The sequence below is a fragment of the Neomonachus schauinslandi genome, chromosome 2 (assembly GCF_002201575.2).
Source record: "Neomonachus schauinslandi chromosome 2, ASM220157v2, whole genome shotgun sequence".
Lineage (NCBI taxonomy): Eukaryota > Metazoa > Chordata > Mammalia > Carnivora > Phocidae > Neomonachus > Neomonachus schauinslandi.
Window position 1 is genome coordinate 172789230 of NC_058404.1, and position 27679 is coordinate 172816908.

The following is a 27679-nucleotide window of genomic DNA, read 5'->3' on the forward strand; positions in this document are numbered from 1 at the left end:
GGTGATCTTTAGAGCCTAGCCTGGTCTCTAATCTGCAAGTTGGAAAACATTTTATAGGCCATTATCAGTAAGTGCCTACTGGATATTCAATGCTATATTCTATGTGCTTTGGAAAAGGTAACAAAAACCACACTGATGGTATATTGAAATCCTATTCAGCAATTCCCCCTGGACCTCTGTTTCTAGGTTGTTACATCTGTGAATTTGGAATACTAACAGTACCTATCTCATAAGGCTTTGGTGGAGATTACATGGCTTAGTACGTGCAAGGCTCCAAAAATAGAGTCTGGTGTACAGTAAGCATGAACAATTATTATTACTAAAAATCTCTAAGTATACTTGCAAAAGTTGGGGAAGAAAAACCCACAAATCTAAGTAGTTCACCTTTTATTCATACAAACAATACATACACAAGACTGTACATTGTTTGAAGACAGCAATAATTTTCTAGTGTAACAACTCTGTAACAAAATTTAACTAAATGTAACATTTATGAAAATATAAATCTCTGATTGGGTAATTCTTCCCAACAATACAAAGTTTACATAAAAACATTCAATATGAGCTATCAGTTGCAAACAAGTTAGGAAAAATCATTCAAGTCACTTGTTAAACTCTATTGGCTGTTACATAGAATATTCACACACTACATTTAATCCATCTAGGCATTTAATTCTTAGAAATGTGTGGCATGGAGGTCCAACTGATAATCACAGGAATAGGAATGTGTTGCCGCAGAAGAGCTAAAGAAAAAAAAAAAAGCATTGACTCATACAATCAACTCCAGGTGATCTCTACGTGGGCTGAGCCTTCACTGGGCTACCCCCTTCCCGGCTGGTAGCTAGGCCAGGAGGAACATACTGAAAAAAATTCTTCGACCACGGAGTGGGGCGTTATGTCTGAATTCCATCTCTGTATGCTTTCATGTCAAACTGCTTTCCAAAGTGAAATGCAATGAGCTTGGATTCCCTTTGGATCAGATCATTTTGCTTCTCCCATTTGCAAAAACAATCAAGCCATCGCTGTCTTTTTCCTCACATTGCTCTCCAACACCCCTATAAAGGCTAGAGCAGAAGCTATCACTCCCTTTATTTTGCAGCTTACAAAAACAATACAGCGGAGAGGCTAAAGATCTGCCTGCGCGACGAGTTTGTGGCCGAGCTGGGCTGAGAGCACATCAGTTCCTTGGTCATCATTCTGCCGCCACAAGTCACTCCCGTCACTTTCAAAGCAAACCAGCGCTTCTGACACCCTTCGAAAAGTCATCCAAGGACATGCCATGTGGAGGATATGGAAGGAAGAAAATCACTTTCCCCCTTTTGGGATGTGATATTTTCTTTTAAATAGGTGAAGTAGTGTTTTTAAAAAGTATTTAATACCATTTCATAGCTTCTGCTTTGAAATGGTAAGACTATAAAGGCCCCAAGGAGCCCTCCAGCAGAAAGGGTGACAGAGGAAGAAGCCTACATACAGTCTGGGGAAGTAAGAAAGTGATTACAAACAGGGACAAGAAAGAACCTTTGGACACCCTTAAGATATGGAATATTTTAGCACAAAGACAGGCATATTCAGTTTGTCCCCGAGTATTTGGTCGTCTGTCTGCATTTTACACAGGAGTGAGGAGGAATGAGAGTAAGGCAAATGTCTTCAGTATTTCATAGATGGCGTGTCAAGAAAGCTTTCTTTCTGTTAAGATTTACCGCAGGGATTTAGGAAATAATGTATGCTTCCATACAACTGACAGAATAGCCCAGACTTTTGTTAGTACAATGATGGAAATGAACAGATGTCTTACCAAATCTATAATGCCCTTTCTGTAATTCCGCTTTAACGTCCAGCACAAATAGGCATTTCAAAAACACACGAAAAGACTGTGGTTTCCTATTAAATGTGTTTCTCTTGCAGCCCAGGAAGTAGTGTAAAAATCGCATGTTCCGTTATACAGAAACCCTTGCATGCAACTGTCTCAACTGTATCCTAATGAAGACTGACTGCGTGCTCAGTAGCCCTATGAGGGTGGTACTAAGTTCTTGTGCCCAGTCCAGTTCGTGGCCTCACCTCTCACGTCCTTTCTCCTGGGAAACTGGGAGTACGAGGGGGCATTTTTGTTACATGATTTTGCACCTTTTGACCTTCCATCTGCAGACTGGGTTTACACAGTTGTCAGGATTGTAAAATGTAAGGAGAGATTAAGGCTGTGTTTACTTAGGCCACACCATCATTGGAGGTCAAACAGCTCTTTGTGTTCACAATTTCAAATGATTTCCGTGGAATGAAGTCCAGTCCAAGGGGTCTGGATATAGTTCTAGCTCTGTCTTCTGAACCCATGGAATGAGTTATGCTGTTGCTTCCCACGCAGCTAACGAAAAATATCGCCTAGCTTCCAGTTGATGTAGCCGGTTAAACACCATTTTTAGAAATGCTCTGTCAAGGTGTCATTCCTGGATTAACTTTGACAAAAAGAGCCAACTCAAAGCCGATTTCACATTTCTGTCTTTTTGACGAGCATGTTAACACTGGAACTCCAGCATCTTTCCTGTCTTTAAAGAAAGGAGTAGTTTATCATTTGGGAGACAGAAGATACTTTTTCTCCCCCTTGTGCGTGTGTATCGCGCATGTCTGCTGATCAAGGAGAACGTTTTGTCAGTTGTCGGGGGCATAGCTGTGGCCCCTGGATTCCAGGGCGGAGCACATCCGGTCATAGCAAGGGTTGTGTTTCTTGGACGGTGTCGCCTCGCTGGGCTCAGTGGAATCGCTCACGGTGATGGGACTGTCTCTTGCAAAGACCTCGGTAGACTCTCTCCATAGGCAATCCACAGACACTTTAAAACAGTAACTACTACACTTTGGCCTGGATGCCTGTGTTGCATTGTTGAAAATCTGTCTGCTATTTGAAGTGGCAATCTTAATTTTCAGGGCTGCGTCTACACGGTCTACCACTGTGTATATCCCTATACTCCCGTCGTCAAAACCCACTATGATGTTCAGGTGCCTCTGGGAGAGGGCGAGAAAAGTTGGTGTTTTGTAAAGGGAACAGGCACCGATGTTTTTGCCGTCAGCCAGTCTCATTACAATCAAACTGGATACTGCACCGTTTTCATCCTCCTCCTCCCCGTTTCGGAAACAAATGTATACCAGGTAGCGACCATCTCGAGAGAGCCTTTGCCTCCAGATGACCCCAGAGGCGTGAACCACCCGTAATTTGCCGCTGTGTAAATCCAGCACATTGATATTTTCGTCTCCCCTGGATATAATGCCTAGCTTGCCATTGGGAGAAATCTCGAAATCCTCCAGATTTTTCAAGAAGTTGTTTGGAAGTTGCACACGGCGACAGATGACTTCATCCGTCAGACTCCAGATATTCACTGTCTCGGCTGATGTGATGAACACAATGATGTCAGGGCAGTCGGGGATCAACTTAAAATTCACAATGGTGGTGCCATCTTCACAGCAAAATTTCTTGGTGATGCTTCCTGTCCAGAGACTGACCGCCAGCACTTTGCTTTTCGTTATTCCCACCACGAAGGTATTTGCGGAGGTTATAAAGGCATTCTGCAGAGTGGTCAAAATGTTGCAGACCCTGTGGCCTGTGGCCAGTCTCCAAACCCTGGAGGCATTTTCCTCACAGAGAGAGACCACAAACTGGTCATTGTGCGTAATTAGCAGCTGAGATATTCTCTGCCCGTTAATTCGGAAGAGGTTCTCACCGCTGGTGGTGTGCCAGACATACTGGCTGCTTTTGTCATCTGATGTCACCATGACATCTCCAGAGGACGTCAGCACGCAGTGCTCGACTATGCCCTCATGCTTGAATACTGCCTCAAGGAACCCACTGCTGAAGTTCCACTTGTGGACACAGTCCGAGCCATCGAGGGAATAAATGATTTCCCCTCTGGCAGGTAACACCAGGCTTTGGATGGGTTTCCCAGTCTTATCTATGTTGGACATAGCGGTGATTATATCTATATCCCAGATGGAAAGAACACCACTGGTTGATAAAGAGAGCAGCATATTGTGGTGACTGGATTTCACCAGCTTGACTATGGTACCTGAGATTTCCTGTAAGCTCGCCATGCATTGGCCTGTGTCCCGCCTCCAAAAAAACACAGCTGAGGTATTTTCCATGGTCGCGATGATGCAGTCTCCGTTTTTGGACAGCACAGCAGAAATAAAGCGTTCGTTGTGCTTAGCTCTGAACTTCTCAGCCACTTTCCACATGCCCGTATCTAAGAGCTCAATGCTGAGGGCTTTACAGATCAGAATTGCATTTTGGTCCTCCGAAAGTTCAATGCTGACCACCTCGCTGTCTTCTCTTCGGCAGTCAAAGTCGTCAGTCAGCTGGGGATTGGAAATGTCCTCAGTATTCCAAACCGAAAGGCTTCCCTCACTGTCCACCATTACCATTTCTTGAGCCGTGTCCAAGATAAGAAGAAACTTCACAAACCCACCTGAAAATTCAGATGTCACCGTACATAACTTTTCTCCACTCCCTAAATGAAATATGGTGGTGGTGTTCAGGTACTGTCCGCAGAAAGCGTACATGCCATCCAGAGAGCACTGGACACAGGTCACTTCGTACCAGCAGTGGAACTGGTAAAGGGGCCACCCATAGAGCAGATCGATGACAGTGACATCTTTGCTGGCTTCAAGCCATGCGAGGGCATGGTTGATGGACAGTGTAAATCCATTGATGTAGGTGGAGCCGCTTCCGTGCTTGGTGCCTTTGATTTCCACTTCAGACAGAAGACAAGAATTTACATTGTCATAAATCAGCAAGGTGTTATTTGTCGTAGCCACCACAAGATACTTTTCGTCACTGGTGAGTTTCATGCCCAGGATGACAGACTGGGCTGTGGTGATTTGCCGGAGGAGTTGACGGGTTTCCACGTCCCACGTGCTGATGGAACCATTTTCTAGAGCTGTGAGGACAGTACTGGGGTTACATGTAGGCAGAATCTCGGTGACATGCAGGTGACTAGAGGACAAGGGGAGACGCTCCGGGCTGTATGTTACGTCCATGGATGAATGTAATGGCACAATGGAGCAATATTTGGGCCCATCTTTGTCACATTCTAAAAGGAGGTGCCTGAGTTTGGGCAGGGAACTTACAACAGGCAGCAGCCTTTGCTGAAGCTCTGCTGAAAGGGAGCCCGGAAACGCAGTGACCTTGGGTTTGATGCCGCGGAGAGTGCTAGCCAGGAACTTCAGTTCCTTCTCTTGAGAGTAGTTGTAAGCCAGCTCAATGTCTGAGAGCACTTTGTCGAACTGGCCGATTTTGATCATGGTATAAAGCCAGCTGAAGTTCATGATGATCCCGTAAAGCAGGTCATCGGTTTTTCCACACCTTGTCAGGTGGTGCAAGAGCTCAGACATTTTCCGATGATTGACAAAGAAGATGTCAGGCTCCAGTGGATTACACTGGAAAACCCAGGGCTGGTCTGGAGCCTGCCTGTCAAAGGAAGCCTGTTCCATGAAGTGCTTCTCTTCCTCAAGCAAGCTTCTGCTCTCCAAGTCAAGGCAGCCATTCAAGTAGGGGTCTTCAAGGCAGAAAGCTTTCCTCCTGCCCCCTGACCAGACTCCCAGAAAGTAATCTGCCAGGATGGTGTGCATTTCACGCAGGTCACTGTCATCCTGCAGATACAACTTCTGGGCTATAAGCTGCAGGTGTCTATTGGCCCAGACCAGGAGTGTGACGTTCTTCACATGTCTTTCTATTAAGTATCCACTGAGACCCTCCTTGAGCCTCGCGATGTACAGATAAGGTACTCTCAGGGGATTGCTGGGCCTAGTGTTCTCATTGAGCTCATTCATCACACTGTTGTCTAGGGCCAACACATCCTCCAGTTCCATTTCACTCAAACCTATTTTGGCCATGGTGATGTAACCGAGAGCCCTGGAGACCAGTTTCTGACCACACTTCTTCTCCAAGGACCAGAATAGCTGCTCTATACTTTCGTGAACTGTGACACAGAGGGAGGATTCATCGACGTCTTTGTGAGATCTCCAATATCTCACCTCCCTGAAGGTCAGGTTCACAAACATGGGCAGCGTGCACTTGGAGAATGCGTTGTTCACATAAATCTGCTGGCCTGATGTGACCTTCCTTTTGACCCGCAACAGCTGGTGTTTGAGGACCTGGCTGCACATCTTCCTGTCCCGGGGAATCAGCTCGATGTAGTTGGCTTCTTCATGGATAAGGCACCTCAGTTTCTGCAGGATCCCATGTCTGTTGGGCAGCGTGGACAGGACTATTCGTACGAAGCGGGGAAGGTGAGCTGGGAGCCACCAAAGCTTCCTGGCCTCGTCACTCTCTGAGAGCTGCTCTAGGGCATCAAATATTATTACTAGAGGTCTCTGCAATGAAGACTCGTTCAAAAGGTTTATGAATAAGTCTCGGAGGTCATGGATCTTCTTAGGGTAGCTTTGAACCAGACACCGGTAGTTGACTGCCAATTGTTCACAAACGCTTAGAAGGAGAGTCTTAAGGTCAGTACTCATGTCTGTGGTTCCCAGAAATCTCATGACGACTACTGGGTCAGATTCTGGTCCTGTGTCTTCATGAAGCCAGCCATAGGCCTAAAATATAAAGGTAGTGTTTAGAATGGTAATATATATTCACATGGTCGTGTACACAGCATTTCCTCTCTCCAGAGGTCAGACTTCTGGTAACCCTGACCATGCAGACAGTGGCCTAGAACCAGGGAATGGGAAAACCCGAGAAGATCAAAGAGCTGTCACAAAGCTCATGCACCAATATCTATAGGTGAGACCCTCAGGATCACTCTACTGAAGGTAATAAAATAGTGATAATAGTCTTATTCAATCCCAAGGCAGCACTTAGCTTGTTGTATTCTAAAAGTTACAAAGGATTTCATAAACAGTAAATCTGCATATCTAGTATGGTCAGCTTTTCCTCACTGAATCCTGTTTCCTGGCATGGTTTGTTGGCCCACAGTAGGTGCTTAGTATTTGTTTAATGAATAGATTAAGTAGTGACTTACATATTATATTGAGTCAAATGTTTTCACTAATTGAGATCACATAAGTCTGATCAAATTCCTAGCTAATTAGAATGTGATAAAAATAGTACTAAAATACTGAATATAATCCTGAATGATTCAGAGACATTTTACTATATTGTGGTGCTGTAGGGTCATCTTTATGATTATTTACCATTGTCATAAAATCTATATAATTCTGGCTAAAACTTTAAGCTTTATGTTTTATAACAGACAGCTTACTATATATTAACAGTCAGTTATCAGTCCTCACATCACCTCCCTGTAGGGCAGATGGGATTATAGTACCATTTAACAGAAGAGGAAACCTGTCCAGGCTGGATAAATGACTTGCTCAGAGTTAAGCAGTTACCAAGAGACAAAGCTGGAAGGTTTTTTTGTTTTTGTTTTTCAAATTGTAGAGTGAAGGAGATAACGTATATGAGGCGGCTGTTAAATTTAGTATGTCTCTGGCTGGAAAGGCAAGGGCAAGAAGGGATATGATCAAAGTATAAAAAAAAATCCCAGTCTATTTTTAGGGAGATAATGTCTTTCAGTAATCCATGGAATTCACCAAGAATGTTGCTTAGGAAAGGACGGATTTTATTAGTGAGAAAGTAAGTTTATGAAACTTGGTTCCTCAAGATGTAGTTCAGGTTAAGGCATGAGTAAGTTTCGAAAAAAAAAATGTAGCAATTAAGGAAAAGAAGCAATTTACTGTTTAGCCCCCACCTTTGAAGCCAATATGGAGGAAGATAAGCCTGCTATCCTACTACAACTGTCCTTCAGTGGCAAATCAGAAACAGAACATGGTATTTTGTCCCTACATGAATTGCTTATGATGATTATATGTATTGTCCTCTCTCCTCCCAGTCACGTGTCGTTGAACATGTAGAGCGATCCTCTGATCATGAGCTTGTGTCCATGGAAATGCTGGGCACGCAGGAGATAACCTCGAGATAAACATGAGACATCTCTCTGCATTCTCACAAGGGACATGAAGTCACAAAGAGAGCGCAGGTTGTCACTGGCGGGACAACATTCCCCAGGAGAGAGGCGAGTAGAGCAGAGGCAAGGGACTTAGAAACAGGTGAGGCTTCTTGTGGACCAGAGTCCTGGACTGTGAATAGACACACTCTGGTGGTTGGACAAAATATCCAGAAGAGTGAGAGCTCAGAAAACCATTTCTCAAGTTGACCAACTTGACTGTCACCACCCCCTGCCCCGCAGGGTCCGTTGATCTGTACAGGGATATCAGCACATTCCACACAATTCTGTACCTCCTATGCTACGGCACATGGACTTGCATCATAGTGAATACAGTCAAGTCCAACAACATTCGCCCCTCCAACTACTTCACCCTTCCTTCTTCCGGAGGGAAAAAGCCCTAGAATGAAGGTGAAATGGTGTATGTGGATGTTTTCTCATTAGATTTCAGCTTCCATGTGTTCTTCGTACTGTTGTTGTCTTGTTGACTTGGAACAATTCTGAAGTTTGAAGATTCACATACAAATTAGTGTTCACACACACACACGCGCACACACACACGCACGCACACACACTTTATTTTGATGCAACATGGCTCCTAAATGTAAGCCTGCCACTTCATCTGGTGTTCCATTAAAAAAGAACCATGTCATTTAACACTAAAAGAAACACCAGGGCCGCCTGGGTGGCTGGTTTTCACAACTCCCTTACAAATCTTATTTGTTTAATGAATTGTTAAGCATTGGACTCTTGGTTTCGGCTCAGGTTATGATCTCAGTGTTGTGGGATTGAGCCCTGCGTCCAGCTCCACACTCAGTGCAGGGTCTCCTCTGGATTCTTTTTCCCTCCTCTCTCTCTCTCATAAATAAAAATCTTGAAGGAGAAGGAGGAGGAGGAGAAGGAGAAGGAGAAGAGAAGGAGAAGGAGAAGAAGAAAAACCAGCAGCTGGGCTTGGCATATTAAGAAATGGTAGGGCGCCTGGGTGGCTCAGTCGTTAAGCATCTGCCTTCGGCTCAGGTCATGATCCCAGGGTCCTGGGATCGAGTCCCACATCGGGCTCCCTGCTCGGCAGGAAGCCTGCTTCTCGCTCTCCCACTCCCCCTGCTTGTGTTCCTGTTCTCGCTATCTCTCTCTCTGTCAAATAAATAAATAAAATCTTTAAAAAAAAAAAAAAAGAAATGGTAAGTTAACTTTCCTGGGGACTTTTTTTTTTTAAGATTTTATTTATTTATTTGACAGAGAGAGAGAGAGTGTACAAGCAGGGTGAGCAGGAGAGGGAGAAGCAGGCTCCCCGCTGAGCAGAGAGGCCGATGTGGGGCTCGATCCCAGGACCCCAGGATCATGACCTGAGCCGAAGGCAGATGCTGAACCGACTGAGCCACCCAGGCGTCCCTCCTGGGGACTTTTTAAAAGTAAGTTTATACACCAGATTTTTGCCTGTGAGCTTGCTTTGAAACCTAATCCCCACATAAGGTACAACACAACTGTCCCTGTTCTTGTCCTCAAGATGACCTCCCTGAGATTGTGATAGCACATGACAGATGACAAGAGTGTTCGCAAAGTTAAAGAAAGCTCTGTTCTTGAGAGAATAACCACAGGAAGAACAATATAGAGATTCTGAAGTAACACCAAGATAATATAAACTATCAGCCGTGGACATCCAGTGCAAGACGAGGTTACAATGGAACTAGTTTAGTCCAGTTTAGACTGACATGCCAAGACAATAGACCCAGAGTGAGGTTCCACACCATCATGCAAGATTTGTAAGGGAATTGTGAAAACCAGTTTTGCTACCTTTAGTGGACTACCCAGCTCCAGCCTAAAAAGGAGTTTCAAGAGGCCAAGAAAAACATTGGAGATTAGGGTGCTGTGGGTCATATCTGTTACCATCCACTCCCAAAGGGCAAGGCTGAGAGATTTCCTCACTTCTCACCTCGAGAAAGGGGCTGCAATGGACCACTGACAGGGTGTCCGCTAGAGCTGGAGAGACAGGGAGACAGATGTCCTCAGACACCTGAGAAATATGGAGGTTGACTGACAAGGCTGGCTAGCTCTTTGGGTGGAGGAGGGATGGAGAGCTGCTGTTTCCCAGGGCAAAAAATACCCGAGGGCTTCCCATATGTCACATGTGGGCCACTGGCAAGACTGAGTTGACAGAGGTTTTTGTTGGTTCTGTTTTCCTCAGGTCCTGTCTGAGGGAGCTTGCTGGGCTGTGGATCTTGGCAGAAAGGTACTAGAAGTGTGTGGCTGGATATCTAGGAGCCATGGAAGTGACCAGCTGGGGCAAAAAAAAAAAAATGCATCCCCCTGTGTTTAGAGAACTGTAGGTAAGATAAGATGCTCAGGGAGGACAGGGCAGGGGAGGCAGGAGGGAAAGGACATCCAGGAAACTAGAAAAAGGCCTCAGAGGAACTAGGAAGCAGCTTTAAATGCCTGCCAAGATCACAGAGTGTGGAGTCCAGTTTTCAGAACAGTACTGGTCATGTAAGAACTTTCTGGCCACCTTATCTTTCCTACTTCCCTGAAGCCACAACCCTATAGGAGTCACAGCCCTATAGGGATCATGTGCTTGGGGTTAGGGACAGAGGGGAAGAAGTGCTATGTGGTGGAAGAAGGAGAAGGCGACCACATCCCCATTTCCCACGGCAGGTACCTTGCTTATTGTGAGCCTCAGCTGTGGGAGAGAAATATAAACTCAAGTTTTAATTACCATTTTATATTGGACAGATTTAATTGCTGAGCTGAGAATGACTTAGGGTCCAGAGTGATAGGAAGGCTTGTCTTTGCTGAGAGGGATGAGAAGAGTTATGAGATCTGCCCTAGTTTCCATCCAAATGGGAACTTGCCCCACAACGGAAGTTTGACCAATGAGAGAAAAAATAAAGCTGTTCTCTAAGTGTATCCCATGTGCTTTTTTCTTTCAGTGTGACCATTATACGAGCATAAGAGAAACACCAAGGTATCCTTTCCAAAAAGACTAATTATAATTCAGAAGTAAACACAGAAAATGGAAATGAATTTTGACCAATTTATCTTTTCCCCAAAATAAAGGATTTTTACAAATAAGCTTGTGAAAGAAAAGGCTCTCACCTTCTTTGCTACTTCAGCTAGCAGGAGGGTCTTCCCAGTGCATGGTCCACCATATATGACGAGAGGGTTGATGTGCCCGGTTTTGCTTGGCAGAACGTATTTATGCACGATGTTGAGAGATTCACATTTATACTCGTAGAAGGAGGCGTACGTCTTACATAATGAGGAATGCTGAAGGATTTCATCATAGAGCGTGTCGGTTTCAGTGTCAAAATTCTGTTGTACGGTTGCCTGAATGATATCAATCATGTCCTCATAAAATTGTTTACCAAGTCCTTCTATGTAATGATTTTCTATTTCTTGGGAATAGCCCAGTTTCATGTCACAATGAGTAACAGATGTGTACACTCTCAGATTAGATGATGCAACAATAGTTGGAATAAATTCATCCCTGAGTTTTATCAGCTTCTCTTGGGCTTCTGCATCCCGCATAATCCTTGGTTCTGTTCCAGTGATATCCATGTATTTTCCCATCTCCGGGATTTTCACAAAACGCTCAATGTTAGCAATTTTCCGAATGTAGCAAACACACTTCTTTAGGAATGCTGGAGTTTGCTTTCCTAGAGCAAAGTCAAACTCGTCCTCTATCGCTGAAAGAAAATGTGGCATGGGGTTTATTGTCTAGAACAAAGAAGCAGTGGGCCCACACCCCTAGTACTTATCTCTCAAGTCACCAGGGGGAGATTATTTTGCTTGCAGTGGGTAGCAGACTCTTTTGTAGATTAATTTCTTAATGCTTTAATTTCTTATCTCTCTTTTCCTAAACAGCCAGGAACCCAGTACAATGGGTTTTAATTAAAATTAATTTCCTCCCCAGTTAGAGAGAGAGCTTGAATATAGCCATAAGAAAGAAAGCATACTGAGTTTATAGTTGATTCTTTTAAGTTCCTGTTTAGTTTCTTTCTCAGACTTAAGGGGTTCTAATAGCGAAGAGCAGGGACCAACAAGGGCCAGTAAAGAATGAGGAAGAGGCCAAATGACGTATCTCGCTGACTTCTTCCTTGTCACTCTCTCCTTTACAATGTGGCTTCACCATTTTATTTGAGGATGCACTGTACCCCAGACAGATATGTGTAAATAGTAATACAAATCATGTTCAACATCTAATCATGTTCTGATCAGTGATCAGTCTGAATTTTCCATATCACTGTTAAATTCCATTATATCTCCCAAAGCAGGTACAGAAAAATGATTTAATATGTAAATGTATTTCTTCAAAGATAAACTGGGTCATACAACACATTGGCTTACACACAAGTAAATATACATATCATAAATCATTGAGGCCCCATAAGAACATTTAAAACCGGAGCATCAGTAACAGAAACATCACTGATGCATGATTTTATGGAGGAAAAGTAAGAAGGACTAAAATAATTAAACCAATGGCAATGAACTTTAAGGCAAGCAATGTTTTAAAACTGGCTGCCTCCCCTCACTCCCCCTGCTTTCCTTCATCCAGTTGGTCTTAACTGAGTGTCTATTATGTGCTAGGCATGCTGCTGGTTACTCAGGATATAGTGGGAAGAGAAAACAGACAATGCTGAGAGAAAAAGCCGTTATAGCACTTACAGTCCAGTGGAGGATGGTGGCCATGAGTCCCAGAGTCCCACAAATACATGTATAATGATTGTTTTTAGTCCCGCGAAGGAGAATAACATGGTACAATGAAAGCAAACAATCAGGAGGGCTACCCCACTGGGAGAGGTCAGGGAAGGCTTTCTTAAGGAGGTGCCTACTAGGCAGCGGTCTGATAGAAGAAGGAGGGGTTGGGGTGGGCCTTGAGTATGCAGGGCCGGGCTGGCCAGAAACTGAAAACATTTCAATGTGCTGGCCCAACTCGAACATCAAACAAAACCCAGAACTTACATGTATTCTCTACAGTAACTATTAAGGAAGGTGGGAACTGTAATTTTAAATGGTGCCTTTTAGAACTCTCATGATCATAATTTTTTCAGGAATGATAGCCCTCAATCAAAAGCAATGACTCAAGTAAAAAACAGACTCAGTATAAACAGATCTTATAGCCACCAGTGTGGAGTGAGCTGTGCCATGGTCACCAGTCCATGTTACAAAGGGTTTTTTTTTTGTTGTTTTTTAAGATTTTATTTGTCAGAGAGAGAGAGAGAGGGAAAGCACAACCAGGGAGAGCAGCAGGCAGAGGGAGAAGCAGGCTCCCCGTTGAGTGGGAAGCCGGATGTGGAACTCGATCCCAGAACCCTGGAATGATGAACTGAGCTGAAGGCAGATGCTTAACCGACTGAGCCACCCAGGTGCCCCTACAAAGGGTTTTGATGAGGCAAGTTGGTTAAGGAGGCCAGTCAAAGGAGTTTATATAATATATATCTACTCTTTTTATGAGAGTAAGAACTTGTAGATGAGGCAAGATGTAGGAAATCTGCAGAAAGCAGCCTTTGGCCCATCTCTTTTCCAGCCATCTGTGCAACATGCTGAGAGGCACCCTGGATGAACCAGGTGCTACCTTCTGTGAATCCTGAGAAAGGAAGTGTCAACCTATAGTATGTATACCTAATGGATGATAACCAGAGATTGCACCGTCACCTCTGACTCCCAGGAAGCAAATCAACTGTAACATAACTGCCATTGTTATTACCTCTGTGGAGAGAATGTGCCAATCAGGAGTGTTGATTATAAATGCTTTGTAAGAAGACATAGAGAGACCAAGTTGGTAGAACCCATCTAAGCTTGGCTCAGGGTGAAAAAAAGAGGCTGTACATAAGAATGCCTTTTGATGGTATAGACTTAATAAATATACCTGAATAAATGAGTCACGTGAGACCAAGTCAACTCTATAGAGTTCTTTCTAGAAGCCAAGTGCATCCTCATGATTTGGGGGGACTTTTATTGATAATTTCTGATATTTATTGATCTATAAATCTTACAAACTTCCCCTTCCTTACCGGAATACCATATTTGTTTTCTGTCCTTGCATTTTTCTAAATATCCTAAAGTTTAACTGGTCATAGCACCTGATGAAGATAACATTAGGAGAGTTCCAGCCCTGGCAACTATCATTCATGAGACATAAATCCCCAAAACTACTATCCCTGAGACCATTCAGTTTTAATGTTCACAGCTGGGCACTATTTTGGGGTCTATTTTATTTCTCTTCATCTCCTGTTATTTATAAAAGAGAAAGTAGAAGTGTGAAAAATTAGGGGCACCTGGATGGCTCAGTTGGTTAAACGGCCACCTTTGGCTCAGGTCATGATCCCAGGGTCCTGGGATCCCCCTGCCTTTGCTTGCTCTCTCTCTCTCTCTCTGTCAAATAAATAAATAAAATCTTAATCTTTATATGGCTGGCCACATGGACAGAGTTTTTTAGTGTAGAGAAAATTAGAAGAAAGTGTTTGCCAGTGAAATACTTGAACACTGGAACTGTATGATTCTAAATAAGAGGATGCCCTCCCCAACTGGGGTCTCTTACATCAAGAATAGGAAAGCTTTGGAGTGTCTGGGTGGCTCTGTCGGTTAAGCATCAGGTCATGATCCCAGGATCCTCTCCCTCACCCTCTGCCTGCCGCTCCCCCTGCTTGTGATCCCTCTCTCTCTGTCAAATAAGTAATAAATAAAATATTAAAAAAAAGAATAGAAAAGCTTTTGCTCTGGGCATTTTCTTCAAATACAGCACGTTTTTAGGACCAGAGTAGTTTTGTTCTTGATAAAGATGAAGAACCAGAGTCTCAAAATTGGTTAAAAAAATCCCAAAGGATCAAGGATATTTGTCAGTCCGTATATTCTAAAGATAGTGCTTATTCTTGCCGGTTTTAATACTTTCAGGGAGACCTAAAATAAGACCTAATTTTTGATAGTTTGTCGAAAATGAATTTGTTAAAATTATGTACAATTGCCCTAGCTTGAAGTACCCGTATATAGGGAGAATTATATTAGTGCCTTTTAGGTTTTTGCTTTGTCATGCCATTCACAAAACCAATCTGAAAACCCAAGTGCTATTGCTTTTTCCTCAATCATTCTTCACTGTCAATTTTTAAGATTGTATTTATTTATTTATTTTAGAGGGTCAGGGGAGGGGCAGAGGGAGGAGAGAGAGAGAATCTTAAGCAGACTCCCCGCTGAGCATAGAGCCCAATGCAATGACCCACTCAATCTCACGACACCCCCCCCCCAACGAGATCATGAAATCAAGAGTCAGCACTTAACCTACTGAGCCACCCAGGTGCCCCTTCACTATCAATTTTTAAAATAAATGTTAAAAAATAAAATAAAATAAAATAAATGTTATATATCTGATTACTCTTACCCAATAGTGTTTGTCCCCTGGAAAGTATGACTGACGTATTCCTTCAGCTCTGTGGTTTCCTGTGCATCCTTTAAAAATAAAGCCTCCTTTCTATGGCTGAGAAAGGCTGACAAATGAGTCTCTGCTCAGTGGATTTTTATTTTAAGGTTAAATTAGATCCTGCCACTCCCTTACTTCTTTATTTCTCAACCTCCAATGGCTTCCCAGCTTACCCAGAATAAAACATAGGCTCTTAGTATGGCTTCATCTCTCCTTCCCCAGGCCTGGCTACCTTCACCTTCTTCCTGCTCCTGGAACTTACTAAGCAGGAATCTTGACTCTGGTAATCCCTCTGCCTGGAATTCTCTGCCTGGGATATAGCACACTGGGCTCTGACTCTTTCTGTCATTCAGCTCAAAGTCCTCTCCTTACTGCCCACTCCATCTACATCTGGACCCCCATATCCTTCATCAGCCCCTCTTACTGTGTCTTGTTTGTTCATATTGCTTATCCTTTCTGAAATGATCCTGTTCATTTATGATTACTTGCCTATCACTTATTTTCCCCCCACTAAAAAATAAATTCCAAGAGAGAGAGACCTTGCCTTCTTGTTCATGGTTGTATCCCCAGGGCCTGGCACATAACAGGCGCTCAGTAAATGTTTGCTGAGTGAATGAATGAATGAACAGAATGAACGAATGAACTGACATTGGCAGAGTCTGGTCTAATACAGGCAGCCTCCTCTGACTTCTTTAAAATCACAATTTCTGGAGAAGTCCTCAAATTAAGTGAAGGCTTATCTATTGGTTAAAAGAAAAGAACACTTGCCTCTCGAGGAGAAGGAAACATTTAGAAAAATTAAATTTCATTGGGCGGTAAATGAAATTAAACTTGTAGACCCATAAAATGGAAGCAGTGAATGCATCTATTACTTATCTGTTCCTTAGTTTACTGAGGATGTGTAAAAATTACCTGAGAACAGGTACCTCTTAGCTTGGCTATATTTCATTTTCCCCTTTTCATGTAACAGTTTTACAGCAGCCTTAAATATCCCCTTGATCTCATCTGATATCTCTTTCCAGGTCTTCTCATTGTCAGCTTTGGCAGAAGGCTGCATCTAGGAAAATGTAAAAGTGAGATATTAGTCTTAAGATCATCAAAGAAAAAAATCAATATTTAAGCACAAGAGAAAAAGCACTATTATTTGAAGGTCTACTATGTGCCAATACTATGATAGGTGCTTTACAGGCCAATGCCCCTAGTAACCCTGAAAGTTAGAACTTATCTCCATGTTATATGTGAATTTGCCCAAATTACACAGAAATCGTTTATTGGGCTTTATTACTGTACTATGTATTTCTCCCCTTTTTTTTTTTACATTTTAATTTTAGTCCCAGTTAGTTATATTAGTTTCAGGTGTACAATATAGTGATTCAACACCCATACAACACCTGGTGCCCCTCACGACAAGTGCACTTCTTAATCCCCATCCCCTATTTCACCCTTCCCCCCACCCCCTCTGGTGACCATCAGTTTGTTCTCTATAGTTAAGAGTCTGTTTCTTGGTTTCTCTCTCTATCTCTCTCTCCCCCTGTTCCCTCCCTCTCTCTCTTTTTCCCTTTGTTTATTTGGTTTGTTTCCTAAATTCCGCATTATGATTGAAATCATATGGTATTTGTCTTTTTCTGACTTATTTCACTTAGCATAATAATCTCTAGCTCCATCCATGTCATTGCAAATGGGAAGATTTCATTCTCTTTAATGGCTGAATAATATTCCATTGTGTGTGTGTGTGTGTGTGTATCACAGCTTCTTTATCATTCATCAGTTGGTGGACAGTTGGGTTGCTTCCATACCTTACTATTGTAAATAATACTGCTATAAACGTAAGGATGCAAGTATCTCTTTAAGTATCTCTGTGAATTAGTATTCTGTATTTTTGGGGTAAATACCCAGTAGTGTGATTGCTGGATAGTAGAGTAGTTCTAATTTCAAATTTTTAAGGAAACTTTATACTGTTTTCCAGAGTGGCTGCCCCACTTTGCATTCCTACCAATAGTGCAAGAGGGTTTCCCTTTCTCCACATCCTTGCTAACACTTGTTGTTTCTTGTTTTGTTGGTTTTGGCCATTCTGACAGGTGTGAGGCGATGTCTCATTGTGGTTTTGATTTGCATCTCCCTGATGATGAGTGATGCTGAGCATCTTTTCATGTGTCTGTTGGCCATCTGCATGTCTTCTTTGGAGAAATATCTGTTCATGTCTTCTGTCCATTTTTGCATTGGATTATTTGCTTTTTGGGTCTTGAATTTTATAAGTTCTTTATACATTTTGGGTATCAGTCCTTTATTGGATAAGTCATTTGCAAATATCTTCTCCCATCCCATACGTTGCCTTTTAATTTTGTTGATTGTTTTCCTCCTTGTGCAGAAGCTTTTTATTTTGATATAGTCCCAATAGTTCATTTTTCCTTTTGTTTCCCTTGCCTCAGGAGACATACCTAGAAAAGAGTTGCTATGACTGATGTTAAAGAGGTTATTGCCTATGTTTTCTTCTAGGAGTTTATGGTTTCAGGTCTCACATTTAGGTTGTTAATCGATTTTGAATTTATTTTTGTGTATGGTGTAAGAAAGTGGTCCCGTTTCTTTCTTTTACATGTTGCTGTCCAGTTTTCCCAACACCATTTGTTGAAGAGACTGTCCTTTTCCCACCGGATATTCTTTCCTGATTTGTTGGAGATCAAGTGACCATATAGTTGTGGGTTTATACCTGTGTTTTCTATTCTGTTCCATTGATTTATGGGTCTACTTTTGTGCCAATACCATACTGTTTTGATCACTACAGCTTTGTAATATAACTTGACGTCCAAAATTGTGATGCCTTCAGCTTACTTTTCTTTTTCAAGGTTGCTTTAGCTATTCAGGGTCTTTTTGGTTCCATATAAATTTTAGAATTGTTTGTTCTAGTTTTGTAAAAAATGTGTTGGTATTTTGGTAGGGATTGCATTAAATGTGTAGATTGTTTTGAGTAGCATAGACATTTTAACAATATTTATTAACCCATGAGCATGGAATATCTTTCCATTTCTTTGTGTCATCTTCAATTTCTTTCCTCATTGCTTTATAGTTTTCAGAGTATAGTTCTTTCACCTCTTTGGTTAGGTTTATTCCTAGGTATCTTATTATTTTTAGTGCAATTGTAAATGGGATTGTTTTCTTAGTTTCTCTTTCTGCTGCTTCATTATTGGTATATAGAAATGCAACAGATTTCTGTACATTGATTTTGTATCCTGTGACTTTACTGAATTCGTGTATCAGTTCTAGCAGTTTTTTGGTTGAGTCTTCTGGGTTTTCTATATATAGTATCATATCATCTGCAAATAGTGAAAATTTTACTTCTTCCTTACTAATTTGCCTTTTATTTCTTTTTCTTGTCTGATTGCTGAGGCTAGGACTTCCAGTGCTATGTTGAATAAAAATGGTGAGAGTGGACATCCTTATCTTTTTCCTGACCTTAGAGTAAAACCTCTCAGTTTTTCCCCATAGAAGGTGATATTAGCTATGGGTTTTTCATATATGGCTTTTATTATGTTGAGGTATGATCCCTCTAAACCTACTTTGTTGAGGGTTTTTATCATGAATGGATGTTGTGCTTTGTCAAGGGCTTTTTCTGTGTCTATTGAAATGATATGGTTCCCTTTCTCTTATTAATGTGGTGTATCACGTTGATTGATTTGTGAATATTGAACCACATTTGCAACCCAGGAATAAATCCCACTTGATCGTGGTGAATGATTTTTTTAATGTATTATTGAATTCAGTTTGCTAATATTTTATTGAGGAGTTTGCATCTCTGTTCATTAGGGTTCTTGGCCTGTAGTTCTCTCTTTTAGTGGTGTCTTTATCCAGTTTTGGTGTCAGGATAATACTGGCCTCACTGAATAAGTTTGGAAGTTTTCTTTCTATTTCTATTTTTTGGAATAGTTTGAGAAGAATAGGTATTAACTCTTCTATAAATGTTTGGTAGGATTCCCCTGGGAAGCCATCTGGCCCTAGACTTTTGCTTGTTCAGAGTTTTTTGATTACTGATTCTCTTCCTTCCTCCCTTTTCTTTTTTCTTTTCTTTTCTTCTCTTCTCTTTCTTTCTTTCTTTCTTTTTTTTTTTTTTTGATTCTATTTCTTTGCTGATTATCAGTCTGTTCAAATTTTCTATTTCTTCCTGTTTCAGTTTTGGTAGTTTATATGGTTCTAGGAATTCATCCATTTCTTCTAGGTTGTCCAATTTGTTGGCTTATAGTTTTTCATAATGTTCTTTTATAATTGTTTGTATTTCTGTGGTGTCAGTTGTTATTTCTCCTCTCTCATTTGTGATTTTATTTATTTAGGCCTTTCTTTATTTTTCTTGATAAGTCTGTCTAGAGGTTTATCGATTTTATTGATTTTTCAAAGGACCAGTTGCTGGTTTCATTACTCTGTTCTATTGTGTGTTTGTGTGTTTGTGTGTGTGTGTGTGTGTTAGTTTCTATATCATTTATTTCTGCCCTAATCTATTATTTCTTTTCTTCTGCTGGTTTTAGATTTTGTTTGTTGTTCTTTTTTGAGCTCCTTTAGGTGTAAGGTTAGGTTGTTTGAGATTTTTCTTGCTTCTTGAGGTAGACTGTATTGTTATAAACTTCCCCCTTATGTACTTAAAAATTTTTTTTTTATTTGCTGGTTGACCTGTTCATTGTTTAGTAGCATGCTATTTAACCTCCATGTATTTGTGGTCTTTCCAGGTTTTTTCTTGTGATTGACTTCAAGTTTCATAGCATTGTGGTCAGAAAAATTGCATGGTATGACTTCAATATTCTTGTATTTTTTTGAGGTTTGTTTTGTGGGCTAATATGTGATCTATTCTGGAGAATGTTCCATGTGCCCTTGAAAAGTATATGTGTTCTGCTGTTTTAGGATCTGAATATATCTGTTAAATCCATCTGTTCCTGTGTGTCATTCAAAGCCATTGTTTCCTTGTTGATTTTCTGTTTAGATGAGCTGTCCATTGATGTAAGTGGGGTGTTAAAGTCCCCTACTATTATTGTGTTATTATCTATTAGTTCCTTTGTGTTTGTTATGAACTATTATATGTATTTGGGTGCTTCTATGTTGGGTGCATAAGTATTTACAATTGTTATATCTTCTTGTTGGATTGTCCTCTTTATTATTACATAGTGACCTTCTCTTTCTCTTGTTACAGTCTCTGTTTAAAGTCCGATATAAGTATTGCTAGTCTGGCTTTCTTTTGACATATATTTGCATGATAGATATTTCTCCATCTCCTCACTTTCAATCTACAGGTGTCTTTACATCTAAAATGGGTCTCTTGTAGGCAGCATACATATGGGTCTTGTTTTTCATCTATTCTGTCACCCTCTGTCTTTTCATTGGAGCATTTAGTCTATTTGCATTTGAAGTAATTATTGATGGAAATGTATTTATTACCATTTTATTATATATTTTGTGGTTGTTTCTGAATATTTTCTCTGAGCCTTCCTTGTCTTTTTTTCATGTTTTGCTGATTTTCTTTAATGATATATTCGGATTCCTTTCTCTTTATTCTTTGCATATTTATTAGTGGTTTTTGATTTGTGGTTACCATTAGGTTTGTATATAACTTCATGTGCATATAGCAGTCTATATTAAATTGATGGTCATTTAAGTTTGAACCCATTCTTTTTTCCTGTCCTCCCACATTTTAGGTATATGTTATTATATTTTATATCCTTTTTTGGTGAATTCCTTGGCTGATTTTTTTACAGAAATATTCACTTTTACTGCTTTTGTTTTTCTTACCTTTATACTGTCACTTTTGGTCTCTCCTTTCCACTCAAAGAGCCCCTTTAATATTTCTTGCAGGACTGGTTTAATGGTCATGAACTCCTTTAGTTTGTGTTTGTCTGGGAAACTCTTTATCCCTCCTTCTATTCTGAATGATAGCCATGCTGGAAAGAGTATTCTTGGCTGAAGATCTTTCCCATTCAGCACTATGAATATATCATGCTACTTTCTTCTGGCTTGCAAAGTTTCTGTTGAAAACCTCGTGCTAGCTCTATGGGTTTTCCCTTGTAAGTTACTGACTTCTTTTGTCTTGCTGCTTTTAAAATTCTTTCTTTATCACTAGATTTTGCCAATTTAATTACAATATGTGTCTGTTTCTCTGTGTTAAGAAAGTCAGCTATGTCTTCTGCTCTTGAAGGTAATGACTTTATGAAGAAGAGGTCCTGGAGTGCCCTGCAGCACAGTGTCCCCTATTCACCAGAACTTGACCCTTTAGGAGAGTATCTATCTGTGTTGCTTATGCCCTGCTGTTGTGTTGGAGTCACTTTTCCTTTCAATGCAGTCATCTGCACTGGCTCTTTGCCTGATGCAGGCTGTGCTTGCTCTCAGTGGTGTTAGTGGGACCCAAGCAGGCCAGTTCTGAGGGGGCAAGACTGCTGGGGAACTTGGGATGGGGTGGTGGTGTTAGCAAAATTTGTGCTGGGCCCCTAGTCCTATGCCAGATCTCCAAAGTGCTAAGGCGGCTCGGGGCTGCATGCTGGGGTGGCTAGGGATGGGAGGCTGGGTGGGGTGAGTGATGAGGGTTAGACATGCCCAGGCCTGGTGTGAGATGGTGGCTGGGGGCGCATCGCTGGGCATGGTGTGGTGGCAGCTGTGGACCAGGTGGCAGTGTGGCATGTGCATGGCTTTAATAAAATTTGCCGTGAGCCCAGGGCCAAGGCTAGCAGGTTTGGAATGGGCGAGTCCTCAGGAGAACTCGTGGGCTTGGCGCACTGCTAACAGGTTAAGTAGCAAGTCCCTCTTGGGTTTTGATACAGAGAACAGAAAGTTAAAGGAAAGGTCCTCATATGTTTCCATTTAATTGTCTTTAGTTGTCTCTTCATTTGTTTCTGAGTCTCTGGGAAATGAAATGGGAGGACTGCCAACCAAGCAAATAACATTTATAGAGTCTTGGTGATAATCTTATTCATGCATTCATTTATTTAACAATAATTTATGCAGAAATATCAGGTGGGGCTTAGAAAATAACTTAAATTTTCCCTAGATGATCTTAGAATGACAAAGGAACAACTCAAGCCAATTAAACAGTAACGTATGAGCAAGTGCTCCCAAACCGCTGTCTAAACCTGGTTTCGTGAGGTATTAGGTTTTTTGATATCTACATTTACCAGCAATACATTTATTCCTGGCATATTCAACTGAGGAATGGCTTGGATTTGCCCTAAGATTCCTATCCACAGAAACAAGATTCTTGCAGATAAGTACTTTGAATAATGCATGGAGGGGGAAGAAGGAAAATTAAGGATCCTGGCATGATTTCATATTGCATGCAGAAAATGCTGTATGCTAAATATGAGAATGACAAATACACAAAGTTCTTAAATGAACTGTTGCCAAGTCAGAGCTGTTCTCCTCTCAGAGATGCCTTGGCACTGAATGTATCAAGGATGTTCTCTTTGGAAGAGGGATGGATCTCTATTCCTTCTTTTCAATCTCTCCAGGAATCCTATGCAAGGAAAAGGCCCATCCGTTTTCTCTTCCTCCTTTATTCTGTTTCAGGGGACACATGGTAGATACATTTAGGAACCAAGTTGGAGAGGAATCATTGATACTATTTCCATCATACAAAGGCATGAATCAACCTCACTCCAACATTCTACATAAGATACAAGAATATAAACTATGTATGAAATATTAAAGGAAAAATAATTGAATTTAAAAATGAGAGACTTTAAAAATAGCTAGGCAGATTTTAAAAGGCCCCTCCCCCCCCAAAAAAACTTTCACAGATCAAAAATATAACTGTGAAACCTGAAAGCTTAATGCATGAACAGAGTGGACACAGCTGAAGAAAAAAAAAATACTGAATTGGAAAAGACCTAAAATAGTCTCCTGGACAGCAGCATGGAGAGCTAAGGAAATTGATATGTGAAAGAGAATCAAGAGAAATGGAGGACAGACTGAGATGCTCCAGTGTAAACTAAATTATAGTGCAAAAAAGAAAGAACAGAGGGAATAAAGGAAAGACATTATTTGATGAGATCATAGCTGAGAACTTTCCAGGACAGATAGAATACATGAATTCATGAATATAGGAAGCACGACAACATGACTTCAGAATATCGCAGACACATTATGGCAAAATGGGAAAAATAAGAATATTTTCAGATAAACAGACCCCAGGAGGAGAGTCCGAGAGGCCAAAAAGAAAGGTAAGTCAAAAATTGGAAAGTTTCTTAGCTTTGGATTTTGTTGTTAAAAAGAAATGTAAGGTCCAGGGCAGAACAACTTTCTGTCTGCTATGCCTTTTCTGTGGATGAACGACGGTTGAAAGTAATAGACACGTACATACTTTAGAGAGAAAGATAACTCACTGCATTTTTATTGCTTTTCAGCATTTCCAATTTAGGTCTGAGGTAATAAGCTGCTGGCACTGAGTTCTCGTCACGACAGTACCACTCTTCCAGAAGCTTGGTCTCCAGCTTCGCCTCTACAGCAGCATCCAAAATCATTTCAAACTCCGAGGCTTCAACTTCTCCAGGGATTCGAATGTTCCCATACTTTTCACCTAATAGTCCCTGTGTATCCACGAGAAAGTTCAGGTTAGTGTACCACCAAGAAAATTCATTTTAGTATTCACATCGTCTAGTTAAATTGAATATTTATTGAACATTAAATAGAAACAAGATATGTTGTTCCATCACTTTTCTCTTTTAATCACAGTGGATACTTTCTTCCCATGCATTATTTAATAAGTAGTTAGATCAATTATATTGTAATTATAATAAATTCATATAATGAGAACTGAGATTGCATATCACATCAGACAAATTCAAAATACAGAGTTTTGTAGCAAATTTATTTCCCCCAAATTTACATAATACAACAAAAGTTGTTCTACTCTGAGATTTTTTTTTGTTTGTTCATGACAAAGAAAAATGACATGCTGGGCTCTATGAAATACCACATAGGCAAACTCTCCAAAGAATTGCTTTGTGAAGAGTTAGATTTTCGTAGCTACAAATGAAAGTAGGAAATCACTGAGTGTGATACTACTATGGACCCCACCCTAACTCAAAACAATTCAAAATGTAAATAAGATATCATTTTCTCCTTATTAAATTGGGAAAGAAAAACACGCTCCGTGTTATGTGAAAGTGTGAGAAGATACCCACATAGTGCTGATGGGTGTGTAAATGGATCCAATATTTCACTGAAGAGTATTCTGGAAGAATGTATTAAAAGCCTTAAAAATCTATATAAATTTGGGCTTCTGGGAAATTGTCTTTAGAAAATAATTAAGGGTGTGCATGAAGACTTACCAGAATATTTATGCTGATACAGTTTTAACAGGAAAGAATTGGCATAACAACCTAAGTGTCCTGCAAATGGGAACATGTAAATATACTATGGTACGTCTATTCAAAGGATATAGCAAGTCATGTTCCAGAACTGTATTGATGTAGAAAGATTTTTTTCAAGTTGTTATTTAAATTCCAGTTAGTTAACATACAGTGTAACATTAGTTTCATGTGAGGAATTTAGTGATTCATTACTTACATACAATACTCAGTGCTCATCACAACTGCCCTCCTTCTTCCCCATCACCCATTTAACCCATCTTCCCACCCACCTTCCCTCCATCAGTTTGTTCTCTAGAGTTAAGAGTCTGTTTTCTGGTTTGCCTCTTTTTCCCTTTTTTCCCCTATGTTCATCTGTTTTGTTTCTTAAATTCCACTATGAGTGAAATCATATAGTGTTCGTCTTTCTCTGACTAACTTATTTCATTTAGCATGATACTTTCTAGCTCCATCCATGTCATTGCAAATGGCAAGATTTCATTCCTTTTTTATGGCTGAGTAATATTCCACTGTGTGTGTGTGTGTGTGTGTGTGTGTGTGTGTGTGTGTGTGTGTATACCACACCTTCTTTATCCATTCATCTAGTTGATGGACATTTGGGCTTTTTCCATAATTTGGCTATTGTTGATAATGCTGCTATAAACATGGGATGCACATATCCTTTCCAATCAGTATTTTTGTATCCTTTGGGTAAATACCTAGTAGTGCAATTCCTGGATCGTAGAAGATGTTTATAATATACTATTAAGTGAAAAGGTAAGTTACAAAACAATATGTATAAGATGATTCCAATGTTTTATATATATTACATATATATGAGAGAAGATTGTATATATATGTATATACAAACATACACATAAGAAAAATTTTATAGGAATGCACAGCAATATTATCAATGGCTATCTTTGGGTGGCTTTAAATTTACTTAGGTTGTTTTATGAATTTATTGGTTTTTTTTTAAGTTTATTTATTTTTTTAGTGATCTCTACATCCAGTATGGGACTTGAACTCACAACCTTGAGATCAAGAGTCACATGCTCCGCCCACTGAGCCAGTCAGGCGCCCCTGAGTTTATTGTTTTTTTTTTAATTAAAACTTTTTTTGGGGGCGCCTGGGTGGCTCAGTTGGTTAAGGAACTGCCTTCGGCTCAGGTCATGATCCTGGAGTCCCGGGGTCGAGTCCGGCATCAGGCTCCCTGCTCGGTGGGGGGTCTGCTTCTCCCTCTGACCCTCCCCCCCTCATGTACTCTCTCTCATTCTCGCTCTCTCAAATAAATAAATCTTTAAAAAAAACAAAAACAAAAACAAAAAAACCACTTTTTTTTGTAGTACACATTATTATTTTGTAATGAGAAAAACAACAGGCATTGAAAAATTTTAAACCTAGTGATGCTGTCTATACTGCTTTGTGGAACAACACTCTGGAGCTTCCTCTAAATGTCTGCTTAAGACTGTGGTTCTCAAAATGTGGTCCTCAGACCAGCAGCATTAGCATCACCTGGGGACTTACTAGTTCTGCAAATTCTCAGGTCCTATCCCAGAACCACTGAGTCACAAACTCTGGGGGTCTCTGCTGAGCAATTAGTGCTTTAGCAAGCCCTCCAGGTGCCTGAACCACTGTTTTAAGCTAATAAAAATATTACCTTATATAGCATCTGGTATTTCAATTACTCTTCAATGTCTTATCTAGTAGAAACAAAGAAAGGACATAATGGAACCCTAAGACAAATCTATGCCAGCCAAGATAAGTTTGTCTGCTTTATGGTGTCCAGGGGAAGGTTTCTCTTTAATCTGTGGGCACCGCCATCCTTTCCTCCTGTTGACTAGCACCTTTACTATAAACTCCAAGCCCTGTTTACGCATTGAAACATGGGTGGTTTGGCTTCCTTGGGGGCACTTCTTACTACCTCTACTGACTATCACTGCAATATCCACAGTGTTTTCTCACCTCATACAGCTAGATAGGTGAGAGAATTAAAGTCCTGGGGAGATCTGTGTTCAAACTAAATTCCTAACCCAAACTCTACTGCGAAATGGTAAGCCCCATAAGGGTTGAGGCCTGAGATGTTGATTCCTAGCACATAGAAAATTAAAAAAAAAACAACCCTATTTGTTACATAAATGAATGAACCAAAATAGAGAAGAAATCTTTAGACTGTTCTATTCTTTCTTTAAAAGATTTATTTATTTATTTTAGAGAGAAAGGGAGGGAGGGAGAGAGAGAGAGAGCATGAATGGGAGGGGCAGAGGGAGAGGGAGAGAGAATCTCAAGCAGACTCTGCACTGAGCACAGAGCCTGATGTGGGGCTCCATCTCATGACCATGAGATCACAACCTGAACCGAAACCAAGAGTTGGATTCTTAACTGACTGCACCACCCAGGCGGCTCTTAGACTGTTCTATTCTTAGTTGAAGCTTTTTCTCGTATTCCGAGATAATATTTCAGCTCTCAACAGGTGGAGTAATAATTTGGGAAGGTGCTAGTCTTGTCTGCAAACTTCATTTCAGCCTGTAGTCTTTTAATAGGTCCTGTCTACACACATCCCTGGTTGGGCCATGCCCCATCTCCTTGGGACATAATCCATCCCATCTAAGTGGCTCACTCTAGCTGATTGTGGCTAACGGAACTCACTTTTTCAAGCTCAAGTCTCCTCAGTACTAGCCTCAGAGAACAGGCAGGAGGGCGATACAACTTACGTGTGCTCTTTGGCTGCATAAAGGCCCTTTGTAAGGGCCTTGAATGCAGGGACACCACTTCTCTGGTCTCCATTATTTCAGCATGGTAAACGGGGGTCTACAGAGGGTTCTTTTTTTTTTTTTTTTTAAGATTTTATTTATTTGCGAGAGAGACAATGAGAGACAGAGAGCATGAGAGGGAGAGGGTCAGAGGGAGAAGCAGACTCCCTGCTGAGCAGGGAGCCCGATGTGGGACTCGATCCCGGGACTCCAGGA

General features: G+C 41.0%; 1 protein-coding gene across 1 annotated transcript in view; it reads right to left on the reverse strand.

Annotated features, from left to right (window-relative positions):
* Positions 1–2643: 2643 nt before the first annotated feature.
* The window catches only part of NWD2 (NACHT and WD repeat domain containing 2), a 182600-nt gene continuing 157564 nt past the window's right edge, over positions 2644–27679 (reverse strand). The window contains exons 4-7 of the mRNA XM_021701675.1: positions 23742–23945; positions 16309–16453; positions 11076–11665; positions 2644–6576 (exon numbers count right to left, since the gene is read on the reverse strand). Coding sequence (XP_021557350.1) covers positions 2644–6576; positions 11076–11665; positions 16309–16453; positions 23742–23945 — 4872 coding nt within the window. The remainder of the gene's footprint in view (positions 6577–11075; positions 11666–16308; positions 16454–23741; positions 23946–27679) is intronic.